Source organism: Erithacus rubecula, assembly GCF_903797595.1.
Source record: "Erithacus rubecula genome assembly, chromosome: 6".
Taxonomy (NCBI): domain Eukaryota; kingdom Metazoa; phylum Chordata; class Aves; order Passeriformes; family Muscicapidae; genus Erithacus; species Erithacus rubecula.
Window position 1 is genome coordinate 30,220,923 of NC_136688.1, and position 20,126 is coordinate 30,241,048.

The window sequence follows — 20,126 nt, forward strand, 5'->3', positions numbered from 1 at the left end:
GTAGAGAAACTGCATAGAGGGCTTTTTTGAAAGAGCAACCCTGCAGAATTTTGGAGATAAGCTTAGTATGGAGTCACGTTTTTATGATCAAGTCATGATCATAAAATATGATAGATACTTTTCTATCTTGAGCTATTTCTGTCAAGTAAACTAAAATTTCTTATAACTTAAAGTTGGCCTGGAAATTTTGTCTTTGCTAGTTATTTGAAACATGTACAATCTTAATTCTCAGGACATAACTGATGACAGAATCTCAAGGAAGCAATCCCTGTAACCAATAAAATCTTAGTTAATCTGAGAAACATTTTATTACATCTATTAAATTCAACTTCTTGAATTGTAGCAAAATCATACAAGAAGACATATTCAGGTTAAATGATTTAAAAAATAAGGTAATAATGATCACATTTCTCTTTGTACTTAACATTATCAAATACATTGGATTGTGCTTTATATATTTAGTGAACTAGCATGAGTGTACCTGGCATGTATGTGTAGTTCTCTCCAGCTGACATTCACATTTTCATGTTCATTTACAGCAGTACTATATAGAGGATACAACATTTCTCATTATACCAAAGTGATGAGAGTGAAGTCATGAAGCTGGCTCTTTCCTCAAGACACCTCATTCATCTGGTGACCATGTTCACTTCTACATCACTTCATCAGAGATACTTCCCTTATATCATTGAAGCAAAAAAGTCTTTCTTAAACACACAGTTACTGAACTTTGTGTTACTGAATTCAATTACTGCTGCTAATTGACCTATTAAACTATAATTATTTTTTTCTTCCATACATTCTGGGATAATTAAAAAGAGATTTGCACTTTTTATTCAGAAAAAATATTTGGAGCAAGTTCCTTGATTATTTGCTCTGGGTTGTTTTAAGCAACCACCACCTCCTGGGAAGGAATCCTGGGGATTCCTTTTGCTCAGCCCAGAGACTCTGAGGTCTCTCCAGCTCAGAGAGACCATCTCTCCAGTGGATGTGGCTGTTGCTTTCCCATTTGTAGGCTCTATGAATAATGAGGCTATGTCTGGCTTTACACTAGTCTGGTGATTTCTATCTTTTTTTTATTATCTTTCTTAGAAAGTTTCACAGTGAAATGCAGACATGATAAACACTAAGATTGCTCATGAATTCAGTGGGTGGCATTTTCCAAAATTTCCTAGTGTGCATTTTGATAGTCATAGAAAGAGAGCTTGTTTTGAAGATGATCAATTGCCTAATGGTTTTTTATTCTTCTGAACTTAATAAATTCAAGTGAGGATGATAATATTTTTCAAAAGTATATTTTAAATGAGAGTAAGTTTCAGTCTGTATTGGCTTAATTTTCATAGAACCAGAGATACATGGCTTTTCAGTAACCAGGGATGTTTTTTGGTATGTTTGCTTTTCTTCACCTTTTTTTTTTTTTAGGTGCAGTACTGATAAATTACCAAATGTGGCTGTTGTGCTACTATACAGTGTAATAAAAATATTTCTAGAAGCACAACAATCTATTGCTTATTAAGTACAATAGTATGACAACCCATTGTACTGTACTTGCTCCTGACGTTAGTATAGAATATTTCCCCACCATGACCCTTGAGGGCATAGGAAGAGTTAAGTGTCTAGAAATATGTGACCTTTCCAAATTCTCTTTTTTCTATTATCCCTCCAATGGCTGCTAATTCTTAGTTCTGAGTCATCCATCAAAACCAACCTTGCAGTCTGTCTAGTTTCTTCAGTGACTCATCATGGATTTAATGTAAGGTAAGGAAGCTGCAGCCTGCAGGTTAGAGCAGCTCACTTCTCAAAAACAAAGATGAAAAAATGCAAGGGAGTTTTGACAATTAAAGTATACTTTTAATTGGATTTTCAGAAAACCCTTGATACCCCTATATGTAATATAAAAATTAATTACTGCAGTAGTTAAGCTGACCACAATGGACTTTAGTTTTTAGCCCTGCACGTATTTAGTTCATTTTTTCCCTGTGTGGTGTGGAATCCAGTGGTGATACTATCACAGCCATGTGTTGCTTTCATCACCTTTTTCAGGATCTTTTTCAGAGAGGGAGTCCATAGCTGAAAATCATGAATATTGAGTTCTCTGAGTAAAGAAATTAGGAATAGATAAAACTGTATAGTTGAATTGAATCTCAACCTTGAAATTTCATTTTTGTTTTCTTAAACTTAAGTCTCACTTTTTGCATGTATAGTTTGATTGATGTATTATTCTAGTCTTTGTATTGTGACTTTTTGTTAATGAATTAAACTTCTGCTCCATTCTGAATATTTTCTAGTCATTGTGGCAAAGTACTTCCCCCTGAGAGAGCTCAGATACCTTTCTGAAATTTCCTGTTGTATTCTCAAACTGAAGAACTTGTAGAAGTTTGTATAGGAAATACTAATTTCACCGTCAGTTCTGTGTCTTTGAAAATACATTCAAAAATGTATTGAGCAAGGAAAATAGACATCAGGGAACTGGTTTTCTTATAAACCTCTTCATGGTATTATTGGACAGTTACTTGAATTATTTGAATCCTGTCCCTTGAAAATTGAAAGGTACTCAATGGGAATGCAATACTCCAGGCTGTGGTTAGAAGTTTATTTGAAAATATGATGATCAATTTCTTTACTCACTTCTGAAAGAATTAAAAGCCTAGGTTTGCTATTTAAACTCAGTTTTGAAAACTTTAGAGCCAATAGTAGAATTTTGTATTTGCACTTAGCAAAGGCAAGATGTGTGATGTGAAAAAGACAAGCAAAAAATAGTTCCTCCCTTTGAGAGCTGTGGATTGTTGTAAGCAGGGCTGTTTTAAAGTTGAGCTCCATTGGTCGATTTTTAGACTCTTAGTGGTTAATTAATTAGACTGTCATTCATTCAAACCTTTTATCTTCCTTTTCTTCTGCAGTAGCCAAAATCGTTATGTGATTTTGAAGGGGCACATTTCTGGTGGTAGCAGGACTGGCAACAAATACTGATGTTAAGCTGTATTTGACAAATATGAGAAGTGGCACTGTAGTACCATATATAGTTTTCTTGGTTACAGTGGAGAGAGGTTTTTCCCTTCCATCCTGCCCCAGTGCATTCCTTCATTGTTAAGAAGATTTTTCCCAGTTTTGGGCTGACCTTCAGAAGTGCCAGCTGAATCCTGTGGAAAACCTTCCTCTGGACTATAAAGAGAGTTGAAAGCTGTGTGTGTTAGGCTATGAGTGGAGGCCTAAGTAACCTTGATGTCATCCCAAAAATTTGATTGATTCTGATGCTTTTCTAGACTATGAAGCTCAAAAGCAAAATGAACAAAGATATTTTACAAATGTTAATTTTAAAAGTGCCGACCAAAAGTGGAAGGGGTATAAAAATCCTGAATGTATGCTTAGAGAAAAGGTCATTATAATTTTTTTTATTTTGGGAAAACACGTGGACAGGAGCAGTATCTTGGATGCTTTTTCTTATTTTATGAACACTATTATTTTTCCTTTTTGTATATATATTATTTAGATTTGTAGCTGCTAAATATCTTTTACGTATTCTAAAAAGTTTTCAGTGTCTGCTAATCCTTGCTCTCAGATTCCTAACTGAGCAAAATTAATGTGCCCAATAAGGCAAGGCTGACTGAAAACATTAAGAAAGGAGGGGTAAAAAGGGGAAAGAAAAAAGAAAACAAAAGGAAAAAACAAAGCATTTTGAAACTACTATAAACAAAAGAAAAATGTTGTAACCTTTTGTTTTGAAATACATATTCAGAGTTGAATCAAACACTGAGAATAATGTGAGATAAATGTCATGTGTATTTCTGTGCACAGTGAAAGAGCAATGCAATTTGAAAAGGCAGAGCAGAGAATAAAGACTACTTTCTGCATGATTCACGGATCAATTCCTGCTACAGTAAAAAATTCATTGATTAGCACCTGCTTATTATTTTTCAAGTAGACTAGAAGGACTTAATATACTGCAATCATGATCAAAAATCTGGAAGAATAGATTTAAACAAGGTTAAAAGATAAAAGAAACCCCATAAGCAAGGCTAGAACAGAACAGAGTGGTGGATGAATTAATAGGCGGGGGAGGCCTTAGCATGACATTAAAATAAACCATGATGAAATGTTCTTGGGGGCCAAAGTTGTGCAAGCAATTTTTTTTAACTCTATAGAACTAGATCATAGAAAAAAACACTACAAATAAAATCAACAGAAAGCAAATATGTCCAGTGAATAGCTGGGATACAGGGGATTTTTCTATTTAGCCAACATTACCAGATATGTCACAGTCTTCAATATCTTAAAACTTGAATTTTGATGCTGCTTAATAGTATGTCAATAGTGTGATGGAAAATGGAATCTTCAAATTAATATTTCAAGATCAACATTAAAATGCGCGTTTAAATTTTCTGCTCTTTGAATACAGAAGATCATTAAATAAAAATCAATACTTCTGCATTTTTCAAACGGCGAAACGCTGTGTCAGTGTTAAATACATGGCCCAGATGGTATTTGTCATCCAGAAACCTGTAATTCTCCATTCTGCACCAACAATTCTTGTTTCTTAATTTGTGAGAGAGCTGAAGATCTTGTCACTTCCATACAAGGAGAACTTGCATAAGAAGCCTACAGGATTTGTTGCTAAGGGGCATTGTAAGCTATAGAATGTAGAATGTTCAAGACAAAGGCGCAAGAGCAGAGGTTACCATGAGGAGGACTGGTGTTTTCAATTGAGCTAACTCAGTCTTAATTTACTTACAATAAATTTGTTAGAAAATCTCTTAAGGTACCTAACACAAAAGATGAGCAGAAGCTTGTATGTAGGTTACAATTTCTTTTTAACATGGCACAAAGAAGTGTAAATAGTAAGTAATTATTTTTCTTCTTTTCCCTTTGCAGAAGAACTCTTAATTTCTTTTAATACAGGTTTTGAAACTTAGCATTCACTTTTGCTCTGTAACAATGGGAAAACTCCACTGTAGGCAATCATAACTTTTTTAAAAGTACATTTATGTATACTTGGACCAAGAATGTAGTGGCTTTCTAAGCCCTTGATAAGGCAAATCCAGTATGTTGATTGCTTGTATTTTTCACTGCAAGTGAATATTTATTATCTGCTATTAAATTTAATTTGATGTTCAGAATTCTCTGGTAAGTCTAAATCCACCACTATCTTTGAAGGGGTATGAGTAACTTGCACGCACAAAGAAATGCTTTCCAGGCTCTTGCATGCTTATAGAACTGGAGCTGTACAAGATTTACTAGTTCCTAATTGTAATCCTTGTAGTCTTATTAACATTTCAGAAGAAAATCCTCCTGTCTTGTTTTCTGGAGCTACCTCTCTTGTTTCATTAAGAAAAAGTCTTGCAAGCTCATGTTAGTTCTATGATGTCTCATGTCTTGCAGAACCCTCATAAATTCAAGAAAGCCAAGCCTCATACTCACTGTATCAAACTGCTTGAATATTTTTAGGCCTGCAAATTTGTGTATAATTTATGAATACTTTTGAAAGATAGTCCCATAGACAGAGCATAATGTACCACCTACATGAATAGTGAATTGAGCTTTAGGGAAGGATAATAGTAATTTGGATGTGATGGTAGTAAAAATAGTCAGAACAGCATCATAAAGAATATTTAACAAAGTTTTATTCTTTGTTGTAAATGTTCTGTCAAAGAATAAGGAATCCAACTATAGCACTAAGAAAAATCGAGAATTTTTTTTCTGTTTGGAAATTCTAATAATGTGAGGAATGTCAAATAACATGTGTACTTACCATTCAAAAATAAGGCTGGCCTTAAATGCTTAAAATGGAAGTTTGAATTGTCAAACCTGTTGTAAATTTCTATGATTTGTCTGCTATAAAACTGGAGGGAAGAGGGATAGAGAAAGAAATTTTCCAGTGTTTGTGTGGCATGTAAGGACTGCAGATATGAGATTTTTTTTCTCTAATTGTGTCAATTAGTGGTTATTATTGCATTTAAAAACTAGCAAGCTGGTTAAAAGAAAGTATTTATTAAGTTTGTTCATTTGTTTCCTCTAGGATGACTGTCGTGGGAGTTTGGACATTCTTTTTCTAAAAAAATAGATTTTTGTGGGTGGAGGTACAGTGTGGAATAAAGGGCACTTATTTATATATTCCTGTATTTTCTGGACAATTAATCAGTGTTATGAATTTTGAAGTTTTCAGATAAAATGTTCTGACAGCTTGCTTACAGAAAACAGTAGTAATCTAGTGTAAATTTAAGCAATGCAACTAGTCTTAGCTACCTAAGAGCACTTTTTATCCTCTTAGAATAAAATGTGCAATAATAAATCTGGTTCAGTGATATTCTCAACTCCTAGATATGATGCAGCAATATGTTTTTGTGCACTGTTTACACAGGAGGTATAATGAACCATAATTATAATAAAGAAAAATTGGGAGGAGCTTTTCTTAAATAGCACAAGGTAAAGAATCTAGGCCAGTGAGTGCCATTCTACAGCTCAGCAAAAGATATTAACATGCTGTTTCTGTTCTTTCTTGTAGCTACCATGACATGTGGTATCTAAACAACAGTAGTAGTTTTATTGTGGTTTTAAAACATATTTTACTTAAACTTTGGATTTGGAAACACTGTGAAAATTGGTCCTCTTTTGTACTTTAGAAAAAATTAAAACCTCACTAATGAATGGCAGAAGTTTTGCTATACGTTATGGGATATATTTTTTAGCTACTCAAAATACCAAACCTTAGCAGGAGAGGATGATTAATTATTTGTAAGCTGTACAGTTTAAAGTATCAATGAAGGGTGCTGTTTCAGTTTTAACCTCACTTCAGTATAAAACTAAACTGTTAATCCAAGCTGTCATTTTGCTTTTAAGTGGTTGTGTGAGCTGAGAGGTACCCCCAGGTCTCAAGGCAGTAATTTTGCTTACTGGAATACACAGGAGCGCATCCCTCTCCACTCTTCCTGATCCTTCAGTGCCCATTCTCTGTGGCTGTCACACAATGGTTCCTGTAAACAGGCAGGGCAAAATAGGGATCTTCTGGGATATGTGTCTTTCAATCTGATTGAATGTTGTTCCTCTTGGATTCTTTCCTTTTCATGATGTCTCTCCTCACAAGCCAGAATGTAAGAGCATCTTGTGCCAGCAAATGCAAATGGATTCCTCTTCTGAGATCTGCAGTTTGACGTTATGCAAATCTTTCTTTGTGGGTGGGAACCTTGCCATTTTTTCTTTTCTTCCAGTGCTGAATTTCAGCTTTACTTCCTGATCTGGACCATGTGCTGGACTGATATTAGTTGCTTATATGGTATTGGAGAAAACAGTGTCTTAACAAAGGGCCAGATTATTACTTCCCTTAAACTATCAGTCTGTGGATCACAAACTCTTCTGTTAAGCTACTTTTTCCTCTGTTGGATATAGTATTATCAAAATATAGGAATTCTCTCCCATTCATGCAAAGGAGTTTCTGTCCCTACCCCTAGGAAGAATCACAAATTTCATTGATCTTGTGTATTTATGCAGTGATTAAGCTTCATTTTTATTATTAAGTAATGCAGCAATCTTTTCCCTTTTTTTCAGCCCACTTGAATGATACTACTCAAGAACAGTATGCTCTGTGGGTTTATATACTTTGTCTAATATTGCAAGCTGGCTGCAGTGACATTTAAAAATCACTAAGTATGTCATAAATTAGTGGCCTGAAAAAAATGACACTAGAAAATGTCATAAAGCATCAGGACAAATGTAAATATTTAAGGTGACTAGCTTATACTTAATGAAAAGTTTAAGCTTACCAATGGGGAAGTCATTAACTTTAACCTTAAATATAATTTTATTGTTTATTCAGTTAAAAAAGTGAATATTGGAGGAGATGGGATTGGTGCTTATGAATAACCAAGCCACTGTAGTTGAGAAAAATTTTGAATATACCTTTTTGTTCAGTGCATTTTAGTTTAGTATTTTGCGTTTTTGCAGCATTCCAAAAGCTATAGCAATGAAGTAATTAATAAAAAAATTACTTATGAAAAATAGTGATAAATTAAGAAAATGTGGAAAAAATAGAAAACACAAATGTCTGTTGGCTTGAAAGAATACAGCTACAGACTAAAAATAAATTTATGAATTGCCTACTTTTCCTCCTTATTTTTCTTGTAGAAAGATAGCCAATTAAGAGAAGAGTAGAGCTCTAAAGGTAATAAAACCCTAGCTGTTTGCTTTAGTTTATTTAGTTTAGTTTAGTTTATTGGTTCTACTGAAGCAGACCATGGTCCATCTGGAGACACCTAAGCTAAGGTTCCTGAATGTGATCTATCATAAGCTACTTTCCCACATTCTTTCTTGACCTGCAATAGTTTATGACTGAGGGACTTGCTGAGCCAGATGTGCAATCTTTGTGTTTATAAATAGTTATTCTATATCCCTCCTTGCATTTTGTGCTGTCTGCACCATCTTGTGGCATGGAGTCCCACAACTCAGCTTCAAGTTATAAAGATTTGCAACCTTCTATCTGAGTCTGGTACCTTCTGGGTTTGTTTGCTTCCTCTAGGTGAGAAGAGACAATGAGCAGTTAGTCCTCATCTGCCCTTTTTATGCCTTTCCTGGTTTTAGATCTCTTTCATGTTCCCTTGGTTCCACTGCTTTGGCTTAAGGCACTAAATTTCTTCTGATCCAGAATCTGTTCTGTGCCTTTTCTAATGCTGTTACATTTTTTGAAGCTGGGCTTGGGAAACCAAGACTCTGTACAGTATTCAAGGTAATATGTGATAGTGGTGTAATATTGTTCTGTGTGTTATTCACTCCTGCCTTTTTAAGAACTCCACAGAGTTTGCTGCTTTGCACACTTTGTAGCACTGGTTTTGATTTGGAATGGTGTTGGTTAGCTCTTTGAGAATCGCTGCATTTTGCATTTTCAATATTAAGCTTCATTTGCCATTTTAAAATCTACTTTCTCAATCTTATGGAGTTCTTATGTCATTCTTCCCACCCTTTCTTCATCTGCACTAAAACATAACATCATCAGCAAATTTTGTTCTCTTATAATCTTGTCCTCTTATTCTTCTCTTCTGTTTTAATGGAGGGAAGATATTAAACAGCTAGAACCCCAGATAATTGCACAGGTTGTTTCTTCTTATGTGAGAATTGACAATTTAGTCTTTTCTTCCTACTTTAAGGTAATTATTTATTCGTACAAAGTCTCCTTTTTGCTGCTCTGAAATCTTGGGTGGGAAAGGGAGTAGGATGTCAATGAGAGCTTTCAGAAGTGCATGTAAATTATATGAACTACATCCTGCTTATGTGCATGATATTTTGCTTCTTTCAAGAAGTTGTCTTACATCATGCAGCAGAACTTCACATGCCATGCTGACTCTTCCCCAAAATACTATATTTGTCTGCATAGCCATTAAATTTCTGATAGTTTATACTTTTTCCATCAAACATATTGAGCTGATATTGCATTGTCTTCCCCTGTTTCCCTTTCACTGTTCCCAGTATCCTTGAGCTGTCATTTAGCTCTTTTAAGCTTTAAAGGCTTAAAGGCATTCCTATTCCTTCTGCCATATTTCTTAGTCACCTGGTATTCATAAAGAAGCAAGTGTCCTACTGTACGTGTTTCTGAACCTCTTTCAGTACAATTTTGTTTGGTTTTTCAGACTCTTGTTAGCTTCTGTTTGAGTTTTTAGTAAGAAGATTTATTTTGTGGGGGATTTTTTGGTGTGTGGTTTTGGGTTTTTTTTCTTTTTTAACCATTGTGTATTTGTTGGCATTTGTTGGCTTCACCCTCCTTCTCATTTGAAAAAATTGGTATCTGTCTTTGATTTTAATAGGCTGCAGTTCCTTTATGTGTTCAATTAGTTCTGTTCTTCATGAACAGACAATCTTTGTTCCAGAACCAGCCCTGGTTTCCAAAGATCCTTCTTCTCACTCCTTTCTCTGTGACACATTTTAAATTTTGAAGACACCATTTCGCCTTTGTCAGATTTTTTTACTTTAAAATGTGACTAGTAGTGCTGCATAGTTGTGCCAGGGAAGTAATTTAGAATATTGTTCTTTTTGGATCTGATTAGAAATGTCCTTTATAGGTTGCAGTGCAGGCTACAAAAATCCTTGCTATCAGTATCCTATGGAGATAAGCTGAAAGAATTGGGTGATTTCAGCCTGAGGAAGAGAAGACTGGGGAAACCTTATAGTACCTTTCAGTACCCAAAGGGTAGAGATTATGATTAAAAAGTGGGTTTTGAGTATTATATTTGCACTTGCAGCACTTCTTTACAGCCATGGCAGTCTTAGAAGGATCATGTTAATTCCTTGCTATTCTCATCCTCCAATTTCATCTCTAAGAATACAGACTATTTTTCCTCTTCTTCAGTAATGTTTTATGTGATTGAGAGAGTTTTAAATTAACAAAATCATTCCACTGATAGAATTTTTCCTGCTGAATACTGTATTTCTTCGATTTTTCTTTTTAGTTTTCGACTTTAAATTTTACAAATGTGAAAATATTTATTATAGCTTACAGGTAGGATGCGTTTTGATTCTGTTATTCAATAAATACTTGTAGAAAAAGGTAATTTGGATAATGAAAAAATGAAATATACCTTTTATTTAAATGAATTGATTTAGCTTTATATTTGAGTGGAGTAAAGTATGGTGGTTTAGTTCTGCCATCTTCATAAAAATTTCACATTTTAAACAATAAACAATATTGTTTAAAATGAGCCTATCATGACTGTTACCAAAGTCCGTGTGTAAGGTTTACTTGAATGCATTATTTTCAGCTACTCTGAAGGCCAAATGATACTTAAAAATTATTCTAAAGAAGAAAAGTGTTTTTTAATGTTGAAAGGAACTCAAGAGTTATTGCAAGTGGTTTGATTACTATTCATGGCATAAAAGGAGGTTATTTTCAGGGTAAAGGAACTTGTGAAAAGATAATTGGTTAGACTAACATTCTCATTGACCTAATTTGCATTAAATATGCTACTGTGAATTGTAGTTATGCTTTTCCATTTGAAAGGCATGCTTTGTTAACTTACTTAAAGAGCCTAATTAAACTGCAGTTTAAGTCATACTCTTTTTAATTCAGCAATACAATATCTAACTGAGGATCTGTGATTACCAACTTTGTGAGTAGGAACACTCAAATCAGTGGATGGATCCCAGTGGATTTTCCAGATGAAGTAGGCTGATTTAGCTAGTTTACATCTGATCATTCTCAGATACTGAAAGCGTGTAACTAAGCCCTTAGTTTAATTTTACTCTTTTAAAAGAGCAGCTTGAGCAGTAACTTGGGAATATTGGAAGAAAGTACCTATGCCTTTGTTGTAGTAGTAGGAAGACTGAGGACCATTTTGTTTCCAGTAGGACTTCTTTGCAAATGTGACTAAACAGAGCCTTTTATTTATGAGCTGTTAAAACATTAATTTTCAGATTTTCATACCCATTTTAAGATCACGAGAATATTTTTACTTCTTTGGTTTTCAGAATTAGTTATTATGTGTTAGCAGTACTCAAGATATTTTGAAACAAAGGCATTTATTTCCTCCTGTGCAATGAATGGCAAGGTGCCTTTGCCAGTAGTGAGACAACTGTAAGTGCTCAAGTTAAGTGTTTGCATCTGCAGATAGATGCATAAAGATATAGGGCTGTATTTTCCCATGCTGCTGAGCATCCCTAGAAAAAGCATGGAACCTGGTGTTTGTATTGTATGAACTGAAGTTTTGTAAAATTAGCCACCTTATTAGATATCTAATTGTCAATTTCATTGCTTCTTTTTAATATTTGGCACTTGTACTGTTTGATGAAGGCTGTTTTCAAAATAGTTATTTCTGGAGACACAAATATAAACCAAAACATATCTGATCAGGCAAGGTTGTATATCACAATGGCTTTTATTTTTTTTCCTAATACAACTTCTGAAATAGTTACTTATCCTTAAATTGCAATCTAAGAAGAAACATCTTACTCTGTACCTTTGGCCATCATCTTGCAACCCTAATCTTTCACGTTTCCCCTCTCACAGACCTTATTGGTTTTTTTGACTAACTGGAGTTGTTGTATGTTTTTTTCAGTAAATAAATTCGTAAGTCTGTCTTTTTTAAACAGAATGGTGTTACTGCATGTTTACTGCATGGTGCTGCAGTAAAAATACTACATTTCAAACAAAATTACAATCTAGTAGCCCTTATACTAAGAAAAGGTTTCTGCTATCTTGAAGGAATGTGGTAGGTTAGAAGATCCTGTCATTATGCATTTAACATAATTAATCCTATTTAAGGGTTTCTTTTAATTCAGTCCTTTTTGCATATGAATTGGAATTTGGGGTTCAGTGCCTTTTTTTGATGATGTGCTGGAGAAGGGAGTAGCTCAAGAAAGAGGGAGTATATAGCTACCAGACAACAGGAAGTCTTTATTTGGCTTGTACAAAGTGATTTAAAAAATATTTATAATCCATTTTTAGAAACATTTGCATGTTGGTAAGAGAAAGTCTATCTACAGAACTTTCAAAACTGTTCATAAGAAATTCACTCTGTGAATACTGTGTGTATTCCTAGTATGTTGTCCAAATTGGACTTTTGAATGAAAATCCTGCATGTTGGCATTGCACCTAACAAGTCATCATTCAGTTTTGCATTTGTTGCCCCTTTTTAGTACTGTTTTGCAGTAAGCAATTAAAAGTCCCATAGAACTTTGGCATAAATAAGTTTAATTTTGTGAATGCAAGCAGCATTAATATTAACGGAAAATTTTCGAAGAGGTGAGATTTGTTTCTTGAATTTACATTTTTAGGGTTGGGAAATTCAGAGAAAACTTTTTATTCTTCTTTAAAATAAATATATTTTTACCTTTTTTTTTTTCCTTAGGAGATTCCTTTACACAGTTTCGATTTGCTGATGAGAAAGAATGGGATAAAGAAAGTATATGCCATAAGCAGGTAACAGAATTATCATTCAAATGATTTATACAGATAACCACCTGGGAGAGAATATCTAGGCAGTTGTGCCTGCAGCAACAAATTGTTAATACAATAATAGGACTCTTTATTCTGTATATTTTTACCAACATCTCTTTAATGCTGGAGGCTCTTGTCCTTGGGCCTTGTCCTTTTTTTTCCTACTGAAGACTAATCAAAGCCACAGGCTCGGTTTTTAAGTAATGTTGGGAGGAAGGAACAAGAAAGCCCTCCAGTGAAGGGAAAATAAGGGACTGTCTCTGTTTTACTGACATGGGAATTCAGCATTCCTCTTTCAGCTGTATTCAAGAGAAAAGTGTTCAATAGAATGATTGTAACAAAACCTGTAGGAGTATATTCATATATTGGACTGTGAAACATTCTAGTTCCTTCAAATTAACAGTTGATTTCCAGTGGTTGAAACTTCATGCCCTAAATAATTAGGACACCAAATATATTTTTTGTATATGAATTCTTTATGCTTGAATAAAAAGGAGTGCAGCAATAGAAGTCTCCTGTTTTCTCTATCAGGATAGTTTAAAGTGTCTCAATCTCTGCAGCTGTCTTCCTCACCCAAGTCACCTAAATTTTTGCAAAATATATGCTTTTCTCTTCCAGACTTTTCTGTGAAACTCTGCTTGAGTGTTTCTTGTAATGTCCACATGTATTCAATTGTCAAAGATTTTCTATTTATTTTCTAAGATATTACAACAATTACTCCCTGAGAAGTGGTATTTAAAGGTACTTTAGAGTCACAATGTCATTAAAGTGAGGAATTAAACCCAAACACAGCATTTGTTTAAACCATCACCTGTTTCTTTAGTGGAACACAGGCTTTCAGTGACTATTTTTTCATACCAGTTCTTGCATTCCTAGGGTGCAGGATGGTGTCAGTATCCCAAATATTAGTTAATGTAATGCATTAAAATGATGAGGTATTTGTTGATGGATTTTTTTGTGTTAGGTTGATTGTTTTGGTTTTTTCACAAATATATTATGTGTTGAATTGTGTTGCAGTTCTCTGCACTTTCTATTGACTGCCAGTCTTTGGTCCAGGCCCTTCAGGAATTACCTCTACATCTGAGGCTGAATGTAGCTGCTGAACTTGTGCAGGTAATGCTGTGAAATTTCACAAGAAAATGCCAATATTTTATGAGAAATAATGTGTGCAAGAATGATTAGTCTTCAAACAGGATTGTATAATATAAGTAAATGCATTAATTTAGACTGGTTTGTTAAGTGGCATGTAATGCAGGATACCCTCCTCTATTGACACATTTTTTGTGCTTATTTGGCCTTAAACAACATGTCTGGATGTGCAGCACATTAGATTTGAAATCAGGTGTCAGAGTGTTTGACATGGAATGATTGCACTGTTTTTGTGTTTGCTTCTCTTGTTAGCAGCTGTTAAAAGCTTGCAGCAAAATTTTCTAAGTGCTTTCATATTCTTCCTGCTAATTATATTAATTATGATTTAATCTTCTATATAGGTAATATCAACATACATGTTTTTTTTCCATTAATCATCCTTATAGGTAAAACTTGCAATTGTACAGGCAAAGAAAATGTCGTTTATTCTCCAGTGGTGTGAACAACATTAGTAAAGTGTTCCTTTCTCCTTCTGGAGAAAAAGAAAATACTAATGTAGGGGAAAAGGAGTCAGTGAGACTTAAATATAAAAACAAAAATTTTTAAAGGATCTATATGCCCAAGCAAGAAGTATGGCCCTTACAGGATTAAGACTAGCCCTAGGGAGAAGGGCTTTGGGAGTGTTTGTGAATGAAATGATGAACAGGACTCAGCAATGCACAGCATGTTTCAAAGGAAACCGGAGCATCAGTTTGAGGGAGGTGATTCTCACTGTCTGCTCTGCCCTTGTGAGATCCCACCTGGAGAGCTGCATCCAGCTCTGGGGCACAAGACAGTGCTCTCAGCACAAGAAAGACATGGGCCTGTTGGAGTTAGTGCAGAGGAAGGCCACAAAGTTGATGAGAGAGCTGAAGCACCTCTCCTGTGAAGACAGGCTGAGAGTTGGGGTTCTTCAGGCTGGAGAACAGAAGGGAGACCTTACAGCACATTCCAGTACCTTAAACAGTCTACAGAGCAGAGCTGGAGAGGGACTTTTCACACGGACATGTATAGATAGGACAAAGGAAATAGCTTTAAGCTGATTAGATTTCAAGAAGTTCTTGACTATAAGAATGGAGAGGCACTGGAACAGCTTTCCCAGAGAAGCTATGGATCCCTATCCCTCAGCTCCATGTGCATGGAAGTATTCATTGCCAGGCTGGATGAGGCTTTGAGCATCTGGATTAGTGGAAAGTTCCCTGCCCAGGGCAGGCACCTTAGAATAGGTAATCGTTGAGATCCCTTCCAAACCAAATCATTCTGTTATTCTGTCAGTATCAGTGTTAGCATACAATCTCATATTCTGTACTAAGGGATAAAAGTAGCTTGTATTTTGCATTTGCTTTTGTAAAAGGCTCAAGATAACTTTATTTTACTTTTACTTCTGAATTTGATTCTGCTCAAATTTTCTGTCCCTTCTTAAGTGATCAAATACAGGAAGTATGAATTATAGTCCAAATTTGACAGAATAGTAATAATAGGTAATCATTATAAGGACTCAAGTCCTTTCTTGTACTCCTAGGAATCAACACCTCTAGAGATCCCACAGATAAAATCTAAAATATTTGAAGATGGGAAGAAGAGAGAGCAGTTCTTTCGACAGTCTCTGGCTCAAAGTGAAACTGGGTTGGTCTCCCATCCTGTTGGTAATTCTATTGCAAGACAATCATTTCAAAGCATCCACCCACTACCAAATCAAGACACTGACCATTTGGATGAAGAGCTAGATCTTCTCCTGAATCTAGAGGCTCCCATTAATACAGAAAATAAACCTGCATCCAGTGCATTCTCCTGCAGCATACCAACTGAAGAAAATTCAAAAATTGATTGTAAAGAAAATGGTAAGTTTTCTACCCAGCATGACCTTATTTAATTTTCATTGCTCTCTGTTTTGGTGATGTTTTTGAATTTTTGATTAGCTGGTCAACCATACTGGTCTCATCATCTCTGTCACACTGCATTTCATTTATCTGGGCTGTGTTCTGGTCCATTTGTTCATTTTCAGTTTTAACTCCTCACTAACCTGAAGTGTCACCATTGTTAGTTCACTTTAAACATTAGTTGAAATTGTTCTGCAAAACAGCATTGGATTTATGATTTAGCAAAAATGTAAATTTTTTTAGAAGAAGTATACTGCTAGGGAATTTTGTTGCAGGGTAGATAAAGTATTTGTGTAACTTCATCAGCTTTTAGTTCACCGTGCTAACAGTGTACAGAAGAATTGACAGCTATTTCTGATGGCTTCTCCTGAATGCTACTTTGAAACTTTACTAGCATTGATTTTATAAAATGAAGTTTAGCATGGAAACTATTTTTGGAATATGAGTGGCTGTTCTTCAAGGAGAGTTTGTGCTTAAATACAGTCAGTTATGCATTGAAAGCAAAACTATGCAGGACAGAGGTGGTATGGAATTGTTTCCAGAATTTCAATCTTGTCATTTTCATTTCTCTAGAACCTTTAAAAGTAGATATGCCTGAAGAGAAAAGCACATCATCACAGCAGCAGCAAAGTGCATCTAAAGATGTTACTGAAGAAGAGCTTGAAGATTGGCTGGACAGCATGATCGCCTGAAGCTCAAATTTCCTCATATGAATAATTGAATATAGCAAACATTACATAGAAACTTGAATCTTTATTTATCTCCTTGTTATTTCCTTTCTTTGTGTGCCAAATACCTGGGGTTTTTTTGCTGGCACTTAAAGTTTTGTGCAACCAAAATTAATCTAGATGAGATTAAAATTTGTTGAAGACTAATGTTGTTATTAGAAAGTTCTAAAATTTGTGATGAAGTTAGAGTTTTCTTCCCTAAAGAAGCAGGCTACAGTGCAGAAAGAGAACAATTATGTCAGCTTGTGCTTTCTCTGTGTAATCCTTAAAATAAAGTTGTGGATGAGCAATGAATATATGTGTTTTTAGTTACCATTGTCACAAAACTCCATATTGTAGAATAATGGGAAAGATGACAGCAACAGTTATATTTGGTTTATAATACTTTATTGCAGTGGGCACTTTTTATTAGAAGGAAAAAAAAGCATAATCCTACCAACTTCTACTTGCAGGTGACTGTAGAGCATTGTTTTATTTTGGCCTAAGATTTAAATTGTGTTCATTTTGATACAGTATATGTGTTTTAACAACAGCATCTAATAAGCTGTTATTGAAGGTAGTGTATAAACAAACTTCAAGTGTAATTTGATACAGAAAGACAGAAAAGCAATACAGTTAATGGGTCTGTTCATCTAGAACACTAACAAAAAGTTTGCATAGCTATGTCTACACAGATTTTAAGGCACTTTAATGTTTCAAGGTTGACAAAGTGTTTGAAAATTATTTCTTTTTAACTGCTTAAAGCTTTTCAAACTGTATCTTAATACATTCACTAGCAAATACTGTGGGGTAAAACTAGACAGCAGTTAGTTGAACTATTTTTTTCTGAGGTATGGTCTCTGATGTTCAAGTTCTTCAATGTCAGATGTGCAATTAAGATGCCTTGTAGCCCTTTCAACTGTACTGCCAAACACCAAGTTAATGATGTGGTTTAAAAGTTGTTATAATTTTAGGCCATGTTTGAACTGGAAGGCTTAAGTTAATCTGGCATAGTTTTTGCTAATTAAAATGCCAACAAAATACCTGTTTCGTACGTGGTAGGTACAAAAAGCATCTGAAATAGTGTCAAATTTTATGTGTGTCTTGAACTTTGAAGACATTTAAAACAAGTACAAGCTGTGAAATTACACCATGAAAAGAACACTTTTTTTTTTTTTTTCCCTTTTTTTATACTGGATCTTAGCAGTTCATGGATAAATAATTTCTTTTGTGATATTAGCCAAGTTGATCCTCATACTGTTTTCGGAAGCAGTCCCCTGCTGGGAAAAAATCCCAACATCTTTCTTGGTACATCTTCCACACAAATGATTCCTGAAAATGAGAAAGAGTATTTATTTTACCAGTCACTGTGCAGTTAGTGCTGTAGGTGAACTTTTAACAATAACCACATATTGTGCCTGCTGCCATGGAGTAGAATTCTAAAGATACTGAAACTCAAATAACTGTAACTCAATAATTATGTTTATAAAAGTTTTATACTTATGTTAATTCAGTACTACTGAAATTTAATCTCTATTAGTAAAATACCTAAGTATAAATTAAGCAGTCTGTGTATATCAGAGCAAACGTGTTGATAAATTTGTATATAAACAAATGTGTTTTGCTTTGAATGGAAAACAAAAGTGCTTCAGTAATGTTTGCCTAAGAACTTCTTATTAGAGATAAGATATAATTAAATTCAAGTTATTTTCTTAGTTATTTACCTTTAAGGCCTAACAATGCTAAACATATAGTCACCCAAATACCTATCTATCTACACATATATATATATATATATATATTTTCACTATAAATATAATAGCTTAACTACTTTTGGGAATAAACTACACCTAGTGCATTTGAGATTTTCTTTTTAGAAATAAGATGACAGTAAGATTATTACTAACTGATTTCTGACAGAGTTCACTGCTGGGTGAAATAGCATATTGCAGCATTCCATGCCCCCCACCCCCCTTTTGTTTTAACCCTTCTTTTCTTTCACTGGCAGTGGATTCTTGGGGAGAGTGGCATCTCCACACTTCTCAGTGGTACATCAGTTCCACCTGCTGGTACACAGCTACAAGGCTTGAGAAGAAAAAAAATATTGAAAGATAAGCTTAATGGTTTTTCTTAAGTTTTATTTTTGACTCACCTGGCCAGTATGCTCAGTTTCATCCTTGTTAATTAGATACATTAAGAAGAACCTGAAATAAGCACATGAAGTGGGTATTAATGCAGGAAACACAGTATCTCTGCCTGAACTTTTCTAGTCTGGGGTACGTGAGGAAGATTATGCCAACCAGCAAAGCAATGACAGTGCTAGGTATCTAAAGTGGTTATTTTAATGGAAAAAATTCTGTCCTGAAGCATGTCTTCTGTGAAATGCTAACAGATAAAAAAATCTGTAGAAGTAGAAAAATGCAGTTTAGCATTTCCTTCATTTTAGTGTGAGGAGCAATACCTGAATTAGGCATATGCCAAATTCTGAGCACATATGCTCCAACATCTCACCTTGGAAGAAGTTACTATGGCTACTGCAAAAGAAGTGTGGTAAATACTGAGCTGCACCAGGAATTGTGAACACTGCTGCTGTCCAGCTCATAGGCTGAGCCTGTCCTTCCCCAACACCTGTGCTCAGTCAAATGCTGAGAGCTTCAACTAATTAGGAAGACTGTACAGAGAGCCAGCTGTGGTCTGTTCAGGGGTAATACTGCTCATGGTTGGACAGTTTTGATGTAGTGCATTTGGAACTGGGCTTAGTATGTGCTTTAATTGTGGAGGAAGGAAAGTACACTTGTTTTAACGGTTGTCTAATCAAAGGGTAACCTGGGTAAAAAGATTGTTCACTATATGTTCTATTATAAAGAAAATGGCCATTTTTAGTTTATGGTTAATTGCAGGTTCCCATTGACATTAAATATATTAAGAAAAAGCTTGGATATTGTAGACTGGTAAAACTATGGATATTAATATAAATTTGCATCACATTAAGCAATTGATTTTTAATTAAAAAAGTTCAGATGCAGAGCTATAAGATTTCACTAGCTTTTCCTTTCATTCTGCTGGCACAATGCTCATATAATTAATTATCTTTGCCGCATGAGTAACGAATGCAACAAGAAAAACTTTTTTAATATTTTCTTAGGTCTGCTCTATATTTATAATGAAAGTGGAAGAGCACTCTCTTGGGAGTTTGGTATAGTCTAAACATGTACAGCTCCTGAGTGCTTCAAAGTTTCAAAAAGCTGTTACTAAAGAACTATAGGAGTTAATGTTTTTGGAGCTTATCTTTGAAGAACTTTCTAAAAGTACCTTTATTTGCTTTGTTTTGGTTTGGGTTTTCTTTTTTTGTCAAATTGAAGCCAATTTTCTGTGGTCTCATCAGCATTACCAAGCCCCTAGAAGTCACAATCAAAACTTCCAAACTAAAGCAACTTACTAAACTGTCCCCTAGCCTTTCCCATATCATGCTTTCCTCCTAGCAAAATAAAGAGTTGATGT

At 34.7% G+C, this 20,126-nt stretch overlaps 2 protein-coding genes across 2 annotated transcripts in view; one reads left to right on the forward strand and one right to left on the reverse strand.

The window, feature by feature from the left end:
• The window catches only part of AVEN (apoptosis and caspase activation inhibitor), a 79,852-nt gene extending 62,912 nt beyond the window's left edge, over positions 1–16,940 (forward strand). Inside the window, exons 3-6 of the mRNA XM_079307671.1 lie at positions 12,822–12,892; positions 13,928–14,023; positions 15,561–15,879; positions 16,492–16,940. Coding sequence (XP_079163797.1) covers positions 12,822–12,892; positions 13,928–14,023; positions 15,561–15,879; positions 16,492–16,610 — 605 coding nt within the window. The 3' untranslated portion in view covers positions 16,611–16,940. The remainder of the gene's footprint in view (positions 1–12,821; positions 12,893–13,927; positions 14,024–15,560; positions 15,880–16,491) is intronic.
• A 740-nt stretch (positions 16,941–17,680) lies between these two features.
• Positions 17,681–20,126, reverse strand: part of RYR3 (ryanodine receptor 3) — a 184,861-nt gene continuing 182,415 nt past the window's right edge. Inside the window, 2 exon segments of the mRNA XM_079307669.1 lie at positions 17,681–17,957; positions 18,778–18,829. Of these exon segments, the coding sequence (XP_079163795.1) occupies positions 17,862–17,957; positions 18,778–18,829 (148 nt within the window). The 3' untranslated portion in view covers positions 17,681–17,861.